General features: G+C 61.4%; 2 protein-coding genes across 11 annotated transcripts in view; one reads left to right on the forward strand and one right to left on the reverse strand.

The window, feature by feature from the left end:
- Positions 1–4,256, forward strand: part of CCDC138 (coiled-coil domain containing 138) — a 67,826-nt gene extending 63,570 nt beyond the window's left edge. For 8 of the 10 annotated variants that reach the window (XM_068563895.1, XM_068563898.1, XM_068563901.1 and 5 more), the window contains one exon: positions 848–4,256. In XM_068563895.1, the coding sequence (XP_068419996.1) occupies positions 848–1,064 (217 nt within the window). In that variant the 3' untranslated portion in view covers positions 1,065–4,256. Of the gene's footprint in view, positions 1–8 lie in introns of all 10 variants that reach the window. The other 2 variants (XR_011076459.1, XM_068563904.1) reach the window with 2 other exon arrangements.
- On the reverse strand, positions 1,694–18,467 carry EDAR (ectodysplasin A receptor). Its single transcript, XM_068563910.1, has 11 exons — positions 18,417–18,467; positions 17,796–17,918; positions 17,237–17,418; positions 12,252–12,337; positions 6,897–6,983; positions 5,535–5,660; positions 5,370–5,444; positions 5,179–5,251; positions 4,373–4,514; positions 3,509–3,569; positions 1,694–2,094 (listed from the first exon to the last, which is right to left on the reverse strand). Exons 1-11 carry the CDS (start codon positions 18,465–18,467, stop codon positions 1,772–1,774), a joined length of 1,329 nt encoding a protein of 442 aa, XP_068420011.1. The 3' UTR covers positions 1,694–1,771.
- Positions 18,468–19,543: the final 1,076 nt, after the last annotated feature.

Here is a 19,543-nt window from a genome sequence, read left to right on the forward strand (position 1 = left end):
GTTTCCAGAGAAGCAAATGACAAGGGATCGTGTCGCTCTGAGAGGATGAACGCCCTAGAAATGGCAGGTTGAGCCTACGAAACAGGCCCGGTGCCGCTGGACCTCTGGCCCAGCGAGAACCGAGAACCGAGTGAACCGAGGCCGCCCCTGCTCCTCCCCGGACGTTTGCAGCCTCGCCGAGGGGAGGCCTCATCACCATTATCACAGAGCAGGGAAAGGGGCACCAAGGGTCCACGGAGGAACGAGAAGGATACTTAGGTTGTGCTGTGGAGAACGCAGCCTGCAGGATACACCAAGTAGGTTCTGAAGAACAGCAGCAGACAGATGCAGCACATGACGATACTAAACATTCAGGGCCTAACTGTGATCCTGTCACAGTGTGTTCCACGTTCACTGGTGGGAACTCGCTGGTTGCTTTAAGCACACGACTGACTTCCCCCCCAAAAGCATTTGCTCAGTCATGTGACTTGTAATTTTACAAACATAAACCCGAGACTGGTTTTAATTTAGGAACAACCACTATCAGACCTGTTCCCGGGGGGCTGAGCAGTGAACTCAAAATTAACCCCCTGGTGTGTTCTCTGCCCGGTTCCCGGCGACAGCAGGTATAGTGAGAGAATCTGCCAAGAAGGCCTGTCTACTAACTTGCTCTCTCAGCGTCTGCCAAACACTGTAGTTACTGGGAGAACACTTGTTCTGAGAGTTTGTATCTGCATTTCACTCGGTGATTCACACTGTGCTCACATCCATGGAAGGCCTGGCATCTCCTCCAGCTCCATTTCATTTTTACTCACTTGAACTTTATTTTCCCTGATGCAGAATCACAGACTAACCTCTTAATTTGCAGAACAGAAACTGAGGCTTGGGAGGGGAAGAAAATGGCCCACATTGGCACGAGCAGACCAGGTCCCCGGACCCCGAGCCCAAGGCGCTCCATGGCTGCAGGCCCACATTCCGTGACGGGCTCGGAAGGCGCCACGAGGAACCCTGGGGTTACGCGGCTGGCCCCTCAGGAAGTTGTGATTTCCTTTTCCAAGCAGAGCCGACCACTTGTTTCTGTTTGAAGCCAGTGGCCTGTGTCCCTGAGCACTGCGGCCGCAGAGGGTGCCATCCGAGTGCGGATGAGAGCGGGAAGCGGTGCAGGGACCCCTGGCCCCCAGGCAGGACTCGCGCAGTGGCGAGGTCGGCTGTGGCAGCCCTTGACCGGACGCCCTGCGGACCAGCGCGTGGGGCAGGTGGCAGGGGCTTCCGTGTGACTGGAAGGGCTGCAGGGAGACGGTGACCCCAGGGCCACGTGGGTGATTCAGACCCACGCCGAGCCTGGAGCAGGAGGGCGTGGCACGGGGCCTGCCTCTTGCAGCTTTCCCAGCCTTGGAGCTGTGTTCCTCGTGGGGACACCCGCCCACCTGCTTCATCTCCCAGAGGAAGCGCTCCCCCCACTCGGGTTGTGTGCCGTCTTCCAGGCGAACGTCTCTCTCTCCCGGGCTGTGAACTGCCCGCAGCCAGGGACCAGAGGCTTCACGTCTGTCCTCCCGGCACTGCTGGTGCACACGGGTGGCGCCGACCGTGTCCGCGGAGGAGGGAGTGGCGGGCAGGCCGCACGGATGCGCAGACTTGCCGGGGCCGGTGAGGCCGGCGGGCCGGCGTGTCCACGTGGATTTCTGTCTTTCGTTAGACCGGGAGACGGGCCTGTTTCCTCCCGTTCCTCAGACCAGCGAGGCGGTCCCTGGTGCGCAGGAGACCGCCCAGCAACGGGGTCCGCGGGCCCCGCTCAGGACGCGGGGGGTGGCGGGGCGGCGGGCGGCGGTATGCCCGCCCAGTCCAGGATGTCTGCGCACAGGGACTCCACGGCGTCCAGCCGCTCGATCTGCACCAGCTTGGTGAGCAGCTCCGGGATGCTGTAGCCGGCCGTGCTGATGCGGTCAAAGAGCTGCAGGCCGTCCGTCATGCCCCCGATCTCGTCCCGCTTGAGCCCGAAGCTCTCAGCCAGGTGGCGCCACGTCTTCACCACGGCCTTCTCCGAGTTGTATGTGGCGCTGAGCATCCGGCTGGTCTTCTCCAGGCAGTCGAACGGCAGCTCCGTGGGGCTGAGGCCTGTGCGACAAAGGGCCACAGTCAGAGATCGGCAGAAGCGTGACATCTTCGAAAAGGCTTTCTAGACTCTCTTTTTTAAAACTGTAAAATAAAACACAAATGCAGAAAACCACACAGAATATATGCTGAAGGCGAACAACTCCCGGGACACTGCCAGCCACACGCAAAGCCCCTCCATTCCCCTGATCCAAGCAGCCCTGTCGGATGCCCTCTAGGACGCAGTGAGCCATCACCAACGCCTCTGATACAGGCCACCCTTAGGTGCCCCTGCCAGTATCAAGTCCCTTTATGGGGACCACGGTCACCTTCATGAACGGTGCTCCAAGGACAGCCTGGCGTGGGTGTCATCTGAGCCAAGTCACTGCCAAGTCAGTGGCCTAGCGTTCCTCAGACCCCGCTGTACGTTAGACTCAGCCAGGGGCACTTAAAAAAGAACGTGTTTCCACTTCTGGAAGATGCAGTAGACCTGCTCGTCCCTCTTCCTCCTGGTAGCACAGCTGAAGACCCGGGACACACCCACAAGCACAGACACAAAACACCCAACAGAAGCCTGCTCTCTCAGCAAGAAGAAAACACTCGGACGGTAACTGCCTTCTTACAGCCAGACACCCAGAACAGCCCTGCTCCCACTCCTTCCGAGGCCAGCAAAGCTGAGCGGGAGCCTGGGCGTACACCCCCAGGAGGCCGTAGCACCAGGTGTGTCGGGAGGGCCAGGTGGGAACGTGGGCTTCCTCCTCATCAGCTGGTAACAAGCCTCCCCGCCCCCATGGTGTTGGTGGAGGCCACTCGGAGGAGCAGATGCCCACCCGCACCCCCATGGGTGTCAGCGAAGGCCGAGTGGGAACCCGCACATCTATAGCCACCTGGCGGTGACAAGGGGTGCCCCTCCCCCGCACAGGTGTGTCAGAGGAAGCCAGCTGCACAGAAGCTTCAAGCAAGACCCTGAGTCTCAGAACATCACATAAAACTGTTCAGGTTTCCATAGAAACTCAATTCATCACGGCCAAGAACCAGGAAGATCTCAAATGAGTGAAAAAAGACAATCAGTAAATGCCGCCACTGAGATAACGAGATGTTGGGATATCTGACAAAGATTTTAGAGAAGCCGCGATAAAAGTGCTTCAACAAGTAATTACAAACATATCGACACTTGAAACAGATAAGAAAAAATAGAAAGGTTAACAAAAGAAAGTATAAAAAACGAAATGGAAATGTTAGAACTGAAAAATGTAATAAGATATTAAAAGCTCAGTAGATATAGCAGAATAAAGAGGAAAGAATTAGTGAACTGAATAGTAGAACAGAAATTACCTACCTGAACAAGAGAGAGAAACTTAAAGTCACAAGAGCCAAACCCAGCCAGACGGCCAGAGAGGGTCCCCGGGAAGTAAGTGCCCCCTGGCCCTCCGCTTACCTTCCACGACGCCACACACGTTGGCATACACGTCCAGTATTTTCTTCCTTCGACTCTGAATCTACGAAAAAAGGTATTAAGTTTCAGAAAGCGGGAAAACGGCAGCAAAGGACCTAATCCTCCACCTCAGTGTTGCCGGGCAGCCGCCTTCCCGTTTCCCATCAGAAAGGCTGAACTGCGTCCTGGCAGGAACAGCTGTCAGGTTGATTCGCAGAAGGAAGCCTCTCCCCTGGGTCACCCAGCTCCGGCGCCCTCATTGCTCACAGGGCCTTCTTGGGCTCCACTGGACATTCAGACTCAAAGACGACCAGAGGCCACATCTGGCCTCGGTCTGTGTGGCAGGACGGACCTGGGGGCCCCAGCCTGCGGGCGGGTTCCTGCAGGCGTGGAGCCATGTGGCCGCTCTCCTCTCCAGAGCGGGCGGCTCGGGGTGCACACGTGGCCCTCGGAGCCACCATCTCTTGGGATGACCCCACAGGCCCCCTCCGGGGGTCGCTGAGCTGGGCAGCCAGGGCGCATCCTTGTCGGGAGTGACCCCGAGGCTGCACCTCGGCCCCCGCGGCGCCCGGCCGTTCTCCGGGCGGCAGCCGCACGTGTGCGTGTGCCTTGTCTGGGTGGGTATATTCCAGTATGTTTACAAAGGATGTTGCTGTCCTGTGCTTTCCAAGCCATTTAAACTTTCTCCTCTTGGTTTGTTATTTCTCCTTTTCTTCTGTAAAGCTGCATAATAAGGGAACTAACTTTTCTGTCCTCAATGCCTCCTTTTGAACCTGTCTCCTGGCGGGGCTCGTGGGAGGAACCCCGGACTCAGCAGTGCCCGTTCGGCGGAGGGCGGCGTGTCTGGGGGCCGGGCGGGGGCCTCACCCCGGCCGCCTTGGTGGCGGTGGCCTTCTCCCTGGCCAGGTGCACCAGCGACAGCAGGCACAGCTCCGGGGGGCCCTGCCCGTCGTCGCTGTCCAGGCTCCGGTTCAGCAGCTGCTCCTTCTCCGACGAGGCGTCGTTCTCACTATGGAGACAGGGTTAGGGTTAAGGGCGCCCGGGCTGGCTGGCCTCACCCGCTGCCCCAGCAGTGGGGCCTGTGGGCGCCGACAGCTGTCCGCGCTTTACCGAGCGGCTCTGGGCACGGGACTCGAGACGGAGAGACACGGCTCTGGGGCCTCCCCCCCTCCCGGCCGTCCACACCCGAGTCTCCACCGAGCAGACGGGGCCCCGGGCCGGCGCCGCACCCCGCAGACGCCTGGAGTTACTGGAAACAAAGCTGAACACAGCCTGCGCCCGGGGACCCCCTCCGACGGGGGTGGGGCGGGGGCCTTCGGGACCTCCCACGGGGGGCAGGGGGGCTCACGTCACTCCCCTGCCCCGACCCAGCCCGCGGCCCTAGTCACGCTCTCAAAATCACTCCACGCGGACGGAGAACAACATTCTTCCGTATAGGCACCCTGCTCGCCTCCTGTGGTTTGGCTGAAGAGCGATTTAAAAACACAGAGCCCTGTGTCCTGGCAAGTGGGTCACAGAAGCGAAGCCCCGCCGCAGCGCCACCTGGAGGTGCAGGACCCGGAGCCCGGCGCGGACAGCAGGCGGGGGCGGCGCGTGCGGCCTGGCGCCCCTTCCCGCTCGCACCCCCGAGGGCCCGCCTGCGCCCGCGCTGGGGGCTGCCGCGCCCGACTCACCTCTTGGCCGACTTCGCCGGAGCTGCCGTCAGCTTCTCGAATTCATCCTGCTCGGAGAACATCACCACGCTGTCTGTGGGGACGGGAGAGGGTCGGGGAGGCGTCAGCGTCCGGCCTCCCCGGAGGGGCCGCACGCGCCCGGCCCTCAGCCCACGCCCTCCCGGACGCCCGGCCCAGGGGCTGCCCCCAACCTGGGACCTCTTTCTTCTCCTCCTCCTCGCTCACGGGGGCTTCCGGGCTCTTCACGGGGGCGCTGGGGCAGCAGGCTGCGGGGGACAGAGGGCGTGGGCGGCCGGCTCGCGTCGGGGTGGGGAGCGATGGGGGGGCGGGCGGGCGCAGGGGCGCGGGGGCGGCACCTGGGGCGGGAGGCCTGGCCTTCAGGATGTAGAACATGATGATGAGGACGAGGGCGACGGCCATGGTGAAGATGGTGGACATAGCGATGACCAGGGCCGTGGCCAGGTGTCCTTGGCCCGAGAGCTCTGCTGCGGTCGGGAGAGAAGGCCGTGACTCGGGGCTCGGGCGCCCCTGCCGCTGACCTTCCCGGGGACCCTCGGGATCCAAAAGGCTGGCTTCGTCTGAGAACCGAGCCCTAAAAGTCCACTCCGGCCGTCACGTCGGGACCGCCCGTCCGGCCCCCTTGCCGGCCAGCAGCGGCAGATACCCAGGTTGCTCCCTGGTGTTTGCTCTCGGTTCTACTTCTTTGGGGACCGGGCAGGTGGGTGTGGAGAGAAGGGGGCCCACGTGCTAAACTGTCCTGAAAACGGTTCAACCCAAGATTTTTCCCAGCAAGAGCCATGGTGGAAGCGTCGCCTCCGAGGGCCGAGCCTTGATACCCGGTGTGGCTCCAGCCTCTCCTGCAGCCTCGGGCTCCGTGTGCCCAGGGCCCAGGCAGAGGTGTGCCCGGGCTGGCACGCACCTCCTCTGCACATCTCCCCAAAAAGGGGAGACCCGTCCTAATTCTCTGAGGGAACCAAGCAGGGCCCGCTCTCCCAAAGCAGGATCCGGGTACCCAGGCCCCCGGACCCTGGAGGGAGGCCGGCCCCTCTTTGTTAAAAGGCACTAGAGCCGGTAGCCAGGCACTGCCCCTCCGGGTGGGGTGCATCTGGGTGGTCCTCGTGTTTTCCTTTCCTCTGTGCTGGTGCCACCTCCGTCCTGGAGGAAGTGAGGTCCAGAACTTCAGCTAAGTTCCTGCCTTGGTGCTCTGTGTGAACGCAGGGGTCAGGCTGGTGGGCCACGCGTCCTGGGATTCTGAGACCTGGGCCCTGAACGTGCTTCCCAACCGGGCAGCACGGGAACAGTATCCAGTCTTGCTCCGAGAGACACCAAGGCCAGGGCCCTGCAGCCCCCCAGCCTTGAGGGCTTGGGGGTGAAGCACAGTTACTGGAAACAAGTATTGAAGTGTCAGGTGGGCAGGTTCATTTGAAAGCCAGCAAGGCTCCCCAAGTCAGGCCCAAAGCCCAGGGGGCTGGCCTCCCCTCCGACTCCCTGCCGCGCACGCCCGTATCACCAGCGTGGTCCAAGGGGCCCCGGCACCCGTGGAGGGATCGGCTCCCCTCCTTGCAGAGAAAGTTGCTAACTTCCAGCAGCCGGGGCCCAAGCGCGGCTGTCACGTGAGGGGAGTGATCCCAGGTGCGGAAGGTCCCGTCCTGATGACCCTCCTGCCCCCCCCCCCCACTCTCGGCCACCCCTTGGGGCCGGCACCCTCGCCGCCTTACCTTTGTGGGCGAGCTGGGACGGGGACAGGGTGCTACTGCCGGGCGTGCGCAGGTAGCTGGCAGAGACTCCCGAGACGGCTCCCACACCTGTGGGGAACGGCAGTGACCATGGGTCCCTCGAAAGGACCCGGACGCCCCAGCCTTGGAGACGGAGCACAGGCCACGGGCTGAGCGCCCCCGGCCCCAGGGATCCAGAATTCTCGTGGGGAAGGGGCTGGGCTGGGGGGCCCCTTCACCTCTTAGAGCTCATGACAACCCTACAGAGTACCCTGACCTCGCCGGCGTTGTTGCTCCTTACGTGGGCCACACGGGTTCACAGCTGCTCAATCCGAGGGATTCAGACTCCGTCTCCACGAGCACCCGTGGGGAAGAGGGAAGCAGGTGTGTGCCCGCGTGTGTTTGGGGGGAAACACCTGAGGGATTCCTTCCATTGCATCGAACAGGGACGTACTTGTAATACTTTTTCTAGTTATAAAACGAATACATGCTCGTGATTAAACATCTGGAAAATATCAGAACCCAAGAAAGAAGGAAAGGATCACCCATAGCCTCATGGTCTAAAGTTGACATTTTGATGTATTTTCCTCTAGAATTTTCCTCTGATACGTTTTAAAAATAGTTGTGACCAAATGGTTTAAGAACAGAGATGAGGTTTCCTTCCCTCAAAACTGTGAGTCACAAACTTGGTTCCTTCGTAAACGGTGTCGCAGTCTGATTCTGGGGTCGGTTGAGTCAGCAGGGGTTTGTCCTGTTAAATCGCCCGGGTGGTAGACCTTCCTTAGGTCAGACTTGAGCTTTGTGATTCGTAAAGACGACCATGTTTTAATAAGTTTCCTCCTGGGCTTCCCTGGCGGCACAGTGGTTGAAAGTCTGCCTGCCAATGCAGGGGACACGGGTTCGGGCCCTGGTCTGGGAAGATCCCACATGCCGCGGAGCGGCTGGGCCCGTGAGCCACAACTACTGAGCCTGCGCGTCTGGAGCCTGTGCCCCGCAACAAGAGAAGCCGCGATGGTGAGAGGCCCGCGCACCGCGGTGACGAGTGGCCCCCGCTTGCCACAACTAGAGAAAGCCCTCGCACAGAAACGAAGACCCAACACAGCCAAAATTAATTAATTAATTAATTAAATTTAAAAGAAAAAGTTTCCTGCTGTCCTGGCTTCTGTCTCTCTGGGTCCAGGGTCATTCGCGCCTCGGGTTTGCCCGAGTGAGGACAGGTGCGCAGGGCCCCCATGTCCACAGCTGGCCGTCCTGGCCCTGCAGGACCTGGGCAGCTCTGGAGGCGGGCGGGTGGAGAGGGTGGAGGCTGGGAGGGACGGGCAGTGGGGGACTGGCCCCGAGTGACCACACTTCCGTTTGTTAGAAACTGAACTGTGCCTGGAGACCCCCGCGGTGGGGGAGGGGGGAGGACACACGGTCCCCGCAGCCCGGCCGGGCCTCTGTCCCCCTGGGCGGCCTCCCTCGTCCGTAGAACACCGCCGGCTGCTCAGATGTCCCAGGACCAGAGACACCTCCGCTGGAGATTTCGGTTTCTGCAGCCCAGGGCCTTCACCCCTTTGAGCTCCCAGCCTTTGCCCTTTGCCCTCTGCACACGGCGGGGCAGCCCCTTCCCCACGCCAGGCTCGCGCCCAAGGTCCCCACCACTGCTGACTACTGGCCCTCGAGTGAGTCCTAGCTCTCCCGCTGAGAGGGTGGGGCCGAGGGGTGTGGGCGGCCGCGGTGGGTCTTCGCATCCTCTCCCGGGTGGGCTCCTGAGTGCGTCCAGGGCCTAGAGGGACGTCCCTTGGCCTTTCCCCCACCTACCAGTGTCCGACACATCTCGTGACTGAAGCGAGATTTAAATGGCATTGACTTCACCATCTCTCCTGGGGCGGGGGGGGGGGGGGGGGGCAGCTTCAAGCACCACCCGATTTCCTTTCAAAAGCAAATAGGTTGCTGGGAACCAGGCCATCTAAGGGGCTTGAGGCAGCTGAAGCCGCGTCTCAGGAAGACAAATCCCCGTGGGCTCTGCGTGTGGGTGTTTGTCGTCTCTGTCTTTTCCTGTCCCTCTCCGCTGGGCTTGCCCGTGCCGCTGGTGACAGGCTTGGGTACACAGACGCGCCCAGGCCTGTGGTCTAGAGAGAGATAGCCAGAGCTGCCGGCGGCTGGGCTTAGGAAATGCCTCTGCCCCCCCGACGGGAGGGGCTGGCACACAGTGACCACATCCCCTGCCCCGCAGGTGCCCCGCACCCGCCGGGTGGCAGCTGGGCCTCTGCGCTGATTCACGACACCCCCAGGGGCCTCCAGCTGGTGTCGCCTGCACAGCCCTGGGCTCCTCGCTGATCTTCAGTGGATCAGACAGACTGTTCTGGGCACATCGAGGGGTGGGCATGTCTGTGGGCGGGCGCCCTCGGGACAGCACCACCGGGACCCTGCACAGCCGAGTCTCCGAGTTCCCGCCCCAGGCTCCACTCTGGTCCCACGATGACCGACTCGGCATCAGCACCAGTATTTGGTGTCGAGAGGTTTCTGTCCATCCAGCGCGTGCCTCCCGGGTTGGCTCCTGAGATAAGAATGTTCCTCGGGGTTGGGTGGTCGGCGCTCCGTCCCTGCATCCACAAGGGAGCGAAGAGGAGGCGTTCTGTAACCGGGCTGAGGCGAGGCAGGAGACCCCAGAGGAGAGCAGGTGTGTCTGCGTCTGGGTCCGGGTCTGCTCGGCCCTCCCCTGAGTGGGGGTCGTCCTCTGGGGACTCTGAGCCCCAAGCACGTGGCTTAATGCGGCCGCACCTCCACGCCGGGGTTGGGGGGCGCGGGCGACCGGAGTTTCTGGGGCCCTCGGTCTGTTAATCCACAAGCTGTGGATACACCAGTTTGTATCAGCGTCCGGCTGGGATCCTCCATGTAGGGCACAGTTTGGATTTTTAGGGACGATTGATGGATTCGTACGGCTTCACGGGGTGGCCCCAGTGCAGAAGCTGGGGCAGCGGCGGAGCATCAGGGCCTGGCTGCTCTCGGGGGACGCAGCTTGGAGCCCACGGGGGCTGCGACAGGAGCAGGCGATGGCTGTGCGCCCTCCCGGCTGAGAAGCTCTGCCTTAAGAAACAGCTGGAATCCCGCCGCTGGGACCAAGGCTTCACCTTCGAGCGGCACCACTGCTGGGCAGAGAGCTGGCCCTGGACCGGGCGCCTCGGGCACCTTTGTCCCCACAATGCTGGACGGGGGTCGGGGTGTCCGCCTGACGGAGGAAACTGGGCACAAAGTCAAGGACCTTCCCAGGAGTGGAAGCTCATCGCGAGGCCCCGCCTTGCACTGCTCCGCCGTGCAGAGAGGCCTCCTTCTTCAAGGGCAGGCACTGCACGCAGGGAGGGGGCACACCCAGGGCTCGGCCTGCAGGACGGCTTCCCGCGGCCTGGCCTGGCTGGGCTGCTCCAGCACTGAGACGTGGGGTCCGTGCCATGCTCTCTTTGATGTGGTCTGTAGGATCCACTGTCCAGCAACCAGGGGTGTCAAGGGGCTGGCTTCACGGGGGTCCAGCCCAGGCGATCACATCCAACCAAAGGCTGGAAGCAAAGGGGCTCTGGGCCCCCGACCGGTGGGACCCAGGCATCCAGCCGGCGACTCCGGGAACCTGACCAACTCCTGGCTTTCCCGGGATGGGGCTGCTGGCAGCCCTGTGAGTTGGTCACAATCAGCCTTTCTGGCCCTGTCTGCTGACCCCTGAGCAGGAGCCCCAGATAAAAGGTCAGCGCAGAGGAAGGTGCCAACCCCAGAGGTGGAGCCCACTCTGGAGACCCCCTATCCCGCAGGCTCCACTCCCCACGTAAGCCCACAAAGCCTCTCTTGGCTGCATCTCCCCATTTCCCAGAGGGACAAATAGAGGTCAGGTGACTTTCAAGGTCACACAGCAGGACTCCGGGTCCCCTCTCAGCTTCCCTTCCTTGCTGGCCTCCTTCAGGGCTGGATCCTGCAAACCCACTGGGGGCCCGGCTGGGGGCTGCTCTTGAGATAAGCAGTTAATTACGGGCTGGGGGCCGGAGGTTACGCGCTCATTGTCGAAGTCTGCTGGATTCGGGGACTCTGCTGTCTTTCCCCATGTGATGGGCCACGTGTTGGAGGAGAGGAGGGGCTGCTTCCCGGGCTGAGAGCTCTCCGGCTTCGGGGTGGCTAGTGGGGTCCCCCCCCCGGACGAGGACACAGGCCCCGTGAGCTTTCAGATGAAGGCCCATGGGGAAGAGCTGCATGAATCCCAGGTTACACAGCAAAGAGCTTTTTCTCAGTAGGTGGGGGAGTGTCTGCCGTCTTCCGAGATAGGACTTCATCCCAAAGCCCCCTGGGATTGAACTGTTTAGATTCCCCAGCAGAAGCCACAGAAGTGGCAGCCCAGGCCTCTGGACCTCCTCTAATTTGTGAATTAATTAGCATCTGGCTGGGTGGGAAAGCTCAGCTTTAAAGACATGCAAACTGTCCTTGCCAGGTTCATCTACTTAAGGACTTTGGAAGGGAGGGAACGCCCTCCCACCGCCCAAGGCACCTCCTCCAGCTGATCCCAAGGGCAGGAGCGGTGCCACTCTCTCCTCTTGCCCTCCTCCCCTTCCTCCTGGTGCTTTCAGGAGGCAGGCCCTTGTTCTAGTCTCCCTGACAAGATATTGTGAGAAAGCGGGGTGGGCAAGGCCTTATGGAGAAGCAGGAGGGCAGGGCCCCAGTGCAGACCCTCAAGCTCTCTGGAATGGGAGCAGCAGGGCCGCAGCCCAGGACCAGACTCCCACTTCCCTCCCAGCCGTCCCGTCGTCCATCCGTCCACCTGTCCCACCTCGTTCGTGTCTCCCGACCACAGACCTGAGAGGCCACACACCGCCTTCTCTGAAGCAGAGGTTCCTGGCCCTTCCTCATAAATGGACGCCCAAGAACGTCAAACCAAAATTAGAGCAGGAAAGCAGCAGCCCGAGGTGAGATTCTAAACTTGAGAGACTCACGGTTACCGCACGTGCTTTGTGATCACTCCTCATATTCCCTTGGCCTCGTCTGGTTTATAAAACACACGTGAGAACTCACAATTGCTGAACCCTTTGCAGCACTCAACAAAACACCTTGGCATTGTGGGTGTTTGCAAAGATCGCGTTCGCAAAGATCGCGAGAGATGGATGGTCCACGTTACGGATGAGAAAACTGAGGCTCACAGAGGTCCCACGACTGGTGCTGACCTGCATCTGACTTGTGGTTCTGCCACTGCAACCCTGCCCCGCCCCACGGACCTGCAGCCTGCCGGCCAGCGCACAGATCATCTCTGTGCCCTCACGGTCACGAGCCAGGGTGGGACGCTCCCGCGTAACGCGAGGTATCGGGCTGAGCCAGGACCGCTGCCAGAGCGCAGACACTCACATTCCCTGGTGTTGGGGGGCGCCAGCAGGCAGGAGTAGCAGACCATGCCGTAGATGTTCCGAGGCCTGTTCTCCAACATGTAGTAGCTGCGGGGGGGGGGGTGGGAGGGGCGGGGAGAAGACAAAGCAGACAGGTGAGCAGGCGTGAGCACGGCGCGTGCTGACCACTCGGCATGCCCGCCACCAAAGCCGGACACAGGGGAGGGCGGGCAGGCCCCTCGGAGGAGGAGCGCCCCTGCAGCACGGGCACAGCCTGCAGCCTGGCGGCGTTACGGGCAGAGGTGTCCAGGAGCCCCTGGGACTCTGGGACCTCCTGGACCACACGGACGCTTGCTGACTGAGACCGAGCGGGGCTGGCCGGAGGGCGTGGCAGCAGCAGAGACCGTGGCCACGTCTACAGCGGTCAGGGCAGACGGCCTGAAGCGCAGCCAGGTCGCGACCGAGAGTCCCTCGCTTTCTCCTCAGATAAGGACGCCTGGTGAGCCCACGCTGTGGCCGTACCCACTTAAAGAAAACGTCAAGGCCTTCAGGTACGGCTGTCCGCAGGCCTTCACGCCCAGCGATGCCCCACTGATGTCGGCGTGCCAGCCGGGACCCTGCAGCCCGGGGGGCCCTCCACGAGGGCCCAGTTCCCTGCAGGCCGCACCCCGGGCCCACCCAGGCCCCCTCACCTCACCCCCCCACCGCAGGCTTCAGCCCCTCTCTGGGCCCGTTTCCCGTAAACACACGCGGAGCCATTCGCCACATGGTGAGAAGTCACTGAACAAGTGAGCTGCTGCCAATGTCTTCCCTAGTTCAGTTCAAGCGATGAAAACTCCTCCCCACCACTGGACCTGCCTGCGGTTGTTTTTCAATCTCTTTTTTATTAGCCGTGCCCACCCCGGCCCGTGACGGCAGCGGTAAGGCCGGAGGGGTCTGGACTCCAGCCTCCGAGAGCTGGACGGTTACCAGCACCGTGATGATCATAACCGCCTGCCCTTCCTTAGGGCCCTTCATCCCCAGGTCCCCGTGCATCCTGTAAACATGAATTAACCGATCGCAACACACCCGCCAGAGAAGCCGCATCAGGCAGGCTCACAGTTAAGCTCTCAGACGCACGTCTGCCGTCTCCAGAGCCACCTGCCGGCGCGTCTGCTCCGGGCCGGCCGGGCCAGGGCCCCGGGGTGACCCCTCCCCTCCAGCCCAGCCGTCCTGGTCCCCGGTGCCCTGTGCTGGGTGCTGCGGGGGAGGCGCGGGCAGGGATGGGTGGGGCCAGGGCTCCAGCACAGAAGCTGATGGGGCCCCAGGGTGTCTCATGGGCCTTCCTCCCCTCCGGGCCCGGCCACTGGCCCTGGGCATGGGCTCTGCCTAGGTGAGACCCTCCCCCACCCTGGCCCTCCTCCGTCTTCCTGGCACACAGGCCCCTCCCGGGGAGGCTCTCTGAGCTCTGCCCCTGCCTGACGAGGCTCCTGGGCCAAGGGGTGTGATGAGCTGAAGGCCCGGCGAGAAGCAGGTTCTCAGGGTTTCTGGCATGTTCCTCCAGGAGCTGTCAGGGGCCTCCTCCTAACTGGGCCTGCATTCAACCCCTCGCTGGTCTCTAGCACCTGCTGCGCACAGAAATTTTCAGAAACGTTAGGTTTTTCTCCTTGGGGTCACGCAGCCTGTCCTGGGCGGGACGGGGGTGAGGATGCGGCTCAGCTGCTTCACTTCCCTCCACCCGAAGCTGGCTGTTCCCTTCGGGCCCCGTGGCCCTTTGCCTTTATGCAAAGGTCAGACTGCCTACACTTTGGTCTACACTGTGACTTTCCCCTAGTTCTTTTTTCTTTTTGCTCCTGTTCTTCAAGGGTTGATTAAGGAGAGGGGCCCAAGACAAGACTCGGTTCATACGGGGCCTCTGGAATCTTCCTCCGAGTCGATGGGGTGTAGCTTCTCCCCAAGGACTTCCTCCGCTCGGGGCTCCTAGGCTAGCGGACGCTCCCGTGCCCTCCCCCCGTGCTGGCCGGCAGAAGCCACCATGAACTTCACCCCGTCCTCCCTCTGTCCTAGGAGGCCCGGCAGGGAGTGGCCGCGGCCAGCGGGAGCTTGTCGTGGGGAGGCAGTGAAATCCAGCCTCTCTGCGTGCTTTGTTCCCCGGCCTCCTGCACAGCCTTTCTCACAGGAAAGCCCGTGGACGGCTCCTTGTGCAGCCGGGGCCCGGCTGCCCACCGACACACAGCGCCTGCCAAACCACAGGCAGGGACACGGCCACACAGATCCCAGGATGCACTCGCAGGGCTGAGCTGGGTCGGAGAGGCCCAGGCGAGCCTCACCCACCCGCTTCCTGCCCTACGACGTGGAATCATCCCATCCAGACCACGAATGTGCAGGTGACTCCCAGGTCGGACCTGAGCTCCACACCTGCCTCCATCCACGTGTTAGGTGTCCCGGTCTGGACACTACGACCGCCTCGAATTCCACACACCCCTCCTCCATCTCCCCTCCACCTCCTGCACCCACGTCCCAGCAAGAGGTGTCACCACCCTCACGGCTGGCTGGGCAGGCATCCCACACGACCCGGTCTGCAGTTCCGCGTCACCAGAATCTTCCAGCCGCTCTAAAGGCTTCCTCTGCCTCTGCTCCCCCCGCTCCCACGACTCCCCTGCCCTGGTCCCGGCTCTGTCTGTTCCCCAAGCGGCCCGGTTCCTTGTTCTGGACGCAGCCCGACAGCGCCCTACGCGGCCGCGAAGTCTGTACGGGACCTGCAGCGGCACCAAGTGAAGACTTGCCTCATCAGCACCGTCTTCCCTCCATCCCTGCCCCCTGCCCATCCCCACAGCTTTGCCTGCACCTTCCGCTTGGCCACAGGGACCACAGCCCCACGGCCCCTTGCACTTTGCCTTGAGCATCTGCCTCAGACAGCCCTGTCCTCTTCCTGGCCCCCGTCCCCAGCCACCAAGGAGGGTCCTTCCTGGACCCTAGACGACTGGGCATGCCTGCCCCACTGGGCTGCAGTCACCAATTTTCCACTGCAAAGAGAGGAAAGAAGTTCTCCTCTTTGTCTCACTACTACCCACCTGGTGGGCTCTCAAGTCAGAGGTTTATGAAAGTAAGTGCGGGAGCTGCTACGCTAGGTTGTGACTGTCAGATCCGATTCTCACACCCGGAAGCTCTCAAAGTAAGCTGAGGTTTTGCAAAGAGCACTATTTTCTTCCCAAGGTGAGCAAGGCCAGGTGTGCAAGCTTTTCCTCGGCACAGCTGTAGTTAATCCTCGAAACTGCATTTCTCTCGTGAATTATGTGTCTGCACCGATAAAAACCAGTCAAGGCAAAGACCTAGGAAGTGTATGTTACGAGGGACTGATTCCAGCCACCTAGAGTCAAAGTCCTACTGAAGTTCTCTTGTTCAGGCAGTGTCTGCACAAAGTCCTCAGCAATGCTTGTGTCACTGGTGGGAAAACCTCAATTCTGCTTCTTCCAATATGTTCGTTTTGGTGGGCACACGGCAACACAATAACCTCCACAACTAAATTAAAGGCTGGCAGCTATAGAACTTTTATTCTTATCAAACTTTCTAAAAGAACAGCCTAATATCCTCCCTGGGTGTAGCTACCTGTTTTTTTGCATACTGAGAAATAATGTTCCCCTGCTTTCTTTACCCGTTTGACAAATATGTTTGGATCGTACTCTGTGTCAGGGATGGGGATGTGGACTTATCAGGCAGATACATGGCCATGCAGGTCTGCAGCTCAGGAGGCGGGTCTGAACCGAAGGCCGAAAGCTGCAGAGACTCGGGGTGGGGATGGTCACCAGCAGGGGGATGGCGGAGGAAATGGATGCTTCCCAGCATAAATTTGAACTAATAAGATTAATTTCTGCAAGCTTAAAATATCTCCCTCATCTTAAAGAGTCTTTCACTTTCAATCTGTCTCTAACTCGGAGGATCTCTGTGCACTTCCCTTTTTTTATAGACTAACGTCCACTGCTCTTGTTTGCATGTAGTCTTATTTTCTATCTCCTCTTAATTCAATACAGTGATTCCAGGTGGGAGGGGCAGGCAGATAACAAGCGACAAGCCGGCTGCGAAATATGGTGCATTGTTCACACTACTGCTGCTATGACCACCGCCATCATCACCTCCATCATCACCATGACCACTGCCATCAACACCATGTCCATCAACGTCACCTGCATCACCACCATGACCACTGCCATCACCTCCATCATCACTTCTATCACCTTCGTCATTACCATGACCACCGCCATCATCACCACCTCCATCATCACCTGCATCACCACCATGACCGCCACCATGACCTCCATCACTTCTATCACCTCCTTCATCACCTGCATCACCACCACCTGCATCATCACCTCTGTCACCACCAGCTCCACCACCTCCATCACCTCTACCATTGTCACCACCACCAGTGGCCTTCACCACTGCTCTCAGTCTCTATCTGCAGCCCGTGTGAGCACAGGTTGGGTGGCCACCAGAGGGAGGTAGTCACTGGGTGTCAGGGCTGTACTTTCCTTCTCCCAAGGGGAACTTGCTACTGTCTTGTCTGTAAGAAGGAAGACTCTTTCTGTCTTTTAGGCTAATTGTACTTTCACTTTGCTTTTTTGGAAGACTTTTGACACATAACAGAATTGTGGTGGAATTACAGGCACCATACGTCTCAAATATTTCTATTAGTAGCTTTTTACGCTAAGTTTTTCCTAGAATACTAAAAATACCAAAAATAATACATTGGTATGGAATCTTGGTTTTCTTTCCTCCAGAGCATTCCACATGTGTTGTCTCATTGAAAGTATTCAACAGATCTCCTTGATTTGAGTACTCAGAGGTGCTATGATGACGATGTCCACTTAGGGACACACACGTGGAGCCTGGGTGGGCAGCCCATCCCGGGGAAGGTGGAGGGAGGGACCCCGACCCTGGACATGTGCGCCCCGCTGATCCGCAGGCCTGGCTGCCTGCCGTGGGGCCCGGGGCGGCAGAGGAGGTGGGGCGGGGCGGCCCTGAGCTCACCCGGGCAGGCAGGGCCCACACTCGGCGTCGTGCTCCGTGTCCCCCGGCGTCAGCACCGTGGCCCGGAAGAAGCCCTCGCAGTCCTTGTGGCGCCGGCAGATCTGGTAGCCGCCCTTGGAGAACTTCTCCGCGGGGCAGGGGACGCAGCCGTAGTCCTCGTCTCTGGTGCCGTAGCCGCAGGACTGGCCAGGGACGGGGACACAGGTGAGTCAGCGGCCGCGCCCGCCACGACCCGATGGCGGTCCCTCTAAGCCCTCCTGCCCCGCGGCGCCCGGCCCCACGCTGCCGCTCCCGCCGGTCCCGGATAAACTCAACCGGCCAAGCCGGTGGAGCTGCAGGCCCGGGCGCCCGACTCTCGGGGCTGCGCGAGGACCCCAAATACCGCAGCCGCGTTGGGGCTCCCGGAGCTGAGATCATCGGCACGCAGCTCGTCTGGAGGAGGAGAGACCGCGTCCAGGCCGCCAGCCACGCGGGGCAGGACGCTGCGGCCTCCGGCCTAACACCCCCACCCAGGCCTGCGCTCCTTACACTCCCCGGCGGGCGAGGCTCGGGGTCTTACCAGGTAGGGCTCCTCCCCCGGGCCGCACGGGGGACACTCGTGGCACAGACCCGCCGTCTGGTTGTAGAACTCGTTCTCGCCGCAGGTGGCGTCCTCCGCTCCGGCCCAGCATGCCAGGGACGCCTGCCTCGAGTAAGGGGCTCCTTTGGCCTCCACGCGCCCTGGTAGACGCCCCCCCGACTCGGGTTCTACGTCCGGAAGTTGTGGCGGAAGGATCTGGCGGGGCCCTGCGGCCCCCGGCGCTGATTGGACGCCTTCGGTAATGACCAGGCAGCCCCCGCCCTGCTGTCGGAGGCTCCATCCCAAACGCTCCATCCCAGGAGCTCCCCCCACTCCCCTCCCCACGGGCACCTACTCCTGGGGAGCCCGGGGGCTTGGCTTCCCCAGCTCCGTGGCTGCAGGAGCGCAGAGCACGCAGCCGGCGAGGGGAGCTCCGAGCAGCGGCCACCTCGGGCCCGGGGCCAGTCCGGGCTTTGCTGGCGCCTTGGAGAGCGCAGTGACGGGGGTGTGTGATCGCCCGTGTCGCTGTCACACAAACAGGCCGAGAAGGACACGGCTGGTGAAGGGCACGGCCGGGTGGGAGCTCCCACTGGAACCTACCCAGGTGCCCTGGCCACTTACCACCAGGATGGGCAGCCAGGCCATCCGTGTGCCGCCTCCCCTGTGGGCCATTCTCTCCCGAGGGGTCACCTGAAAGACACACTTCATCCATGCGGGGGCTGCATGCGAGGGCTGCTCCGGGACCCCGGCCCGCCCAGCCCCACCTTCACTGTCCCCGGGTCTGAGGGCCTCCCGGCAGGCGCAGCAGAAATGAATACACCCTAAAAGAAAAGGCAGGTTTTAAGCTGAGCCCGCAGGCCCCTTGGACGGCCTCCACCCATGGCCCCCGTAGCATCGTGCCCTCCCGGGGAAAGAGCTCCAGAGAGGAAGGGCCAGAGCCCACTGAGGGCCGGTGCAAAAGCCCAGGGTGACGGCTACTGTCCTCCTGCTCGGAGGGTCTGAAGAAGCAGGTCCTGATCCTCCAGCCGCGGGGGAGCCCTGAGAGAGAGGTCAGAACCCAGACCCCCCCAGCGCCCCCGCTTCCTGCCGCCCCTGCCCGATGTGAGCTTCCTCCCTGGCACCCGTTGGAGCCATTCAGAGCACACTTGGGTCCAACCCTGTAGTTTTACTGTTGAGCCAGCTGAGGCCCAGAGAGGTCAGGGGCTGGCCCAAGGCCACACAGCTGCCACATGGACAGGGCGACTGCAGCCCGCTTCACCAACCAAACCAATGCCCTGCCGTTATTGTCACTTCTCCTTTTTCAGGATCAGAGGCCTGTGTTTCCGACGCACAGCGATTTTACCTGGGAGCCTGGTGCACGGAGCGATGGTGGGCTCACCTGGGCTCCTCGTTCCCCAGCAGCCACATTCGGGCCACTGCTGTCTCGCCTGGACACGGGGTTTGAATTCGTGACAAAAGAACACACCCCGTTCTGACGCTGGCCTGTGGGAGGAGCTTCCAGAATCAACCACCGACTCAGACTCCGGTCAGCTCCTCTAGGGAAGCCCCCAAGGTCACCCCCACCCCTAGTCCCCTGGGCGACCACCGTTGGTCACGGAAACCCACGCAGAGACGGAGCAGGTGCCTCGAGCCATAGCCCTGACGCGGGGACCCACTCCTGCTCCGAGGACCTCGTGTCTACAGATCAGGTTCCTCCCGGCCCCGGGAGGAAAGCTGCCACGAGCTCACTGTTGGAGAAAGTTGGGGAT

This window comes from Eschrichtius robustus, chromosome 15 (assembly GCF_028021215.1).
Source record: "Eschrichtius robustus isolate mEscRob2 chromosome 15, mEscRob2.pri, whole genome shotgun sequence".
NCBI classification, from domain to species: Eukaryota; Metazoa; Chordata; class Mammalia; order Artiodactyla; family Eschrichtiidae; genus Eschrichtius; species Eschrichtius robustus.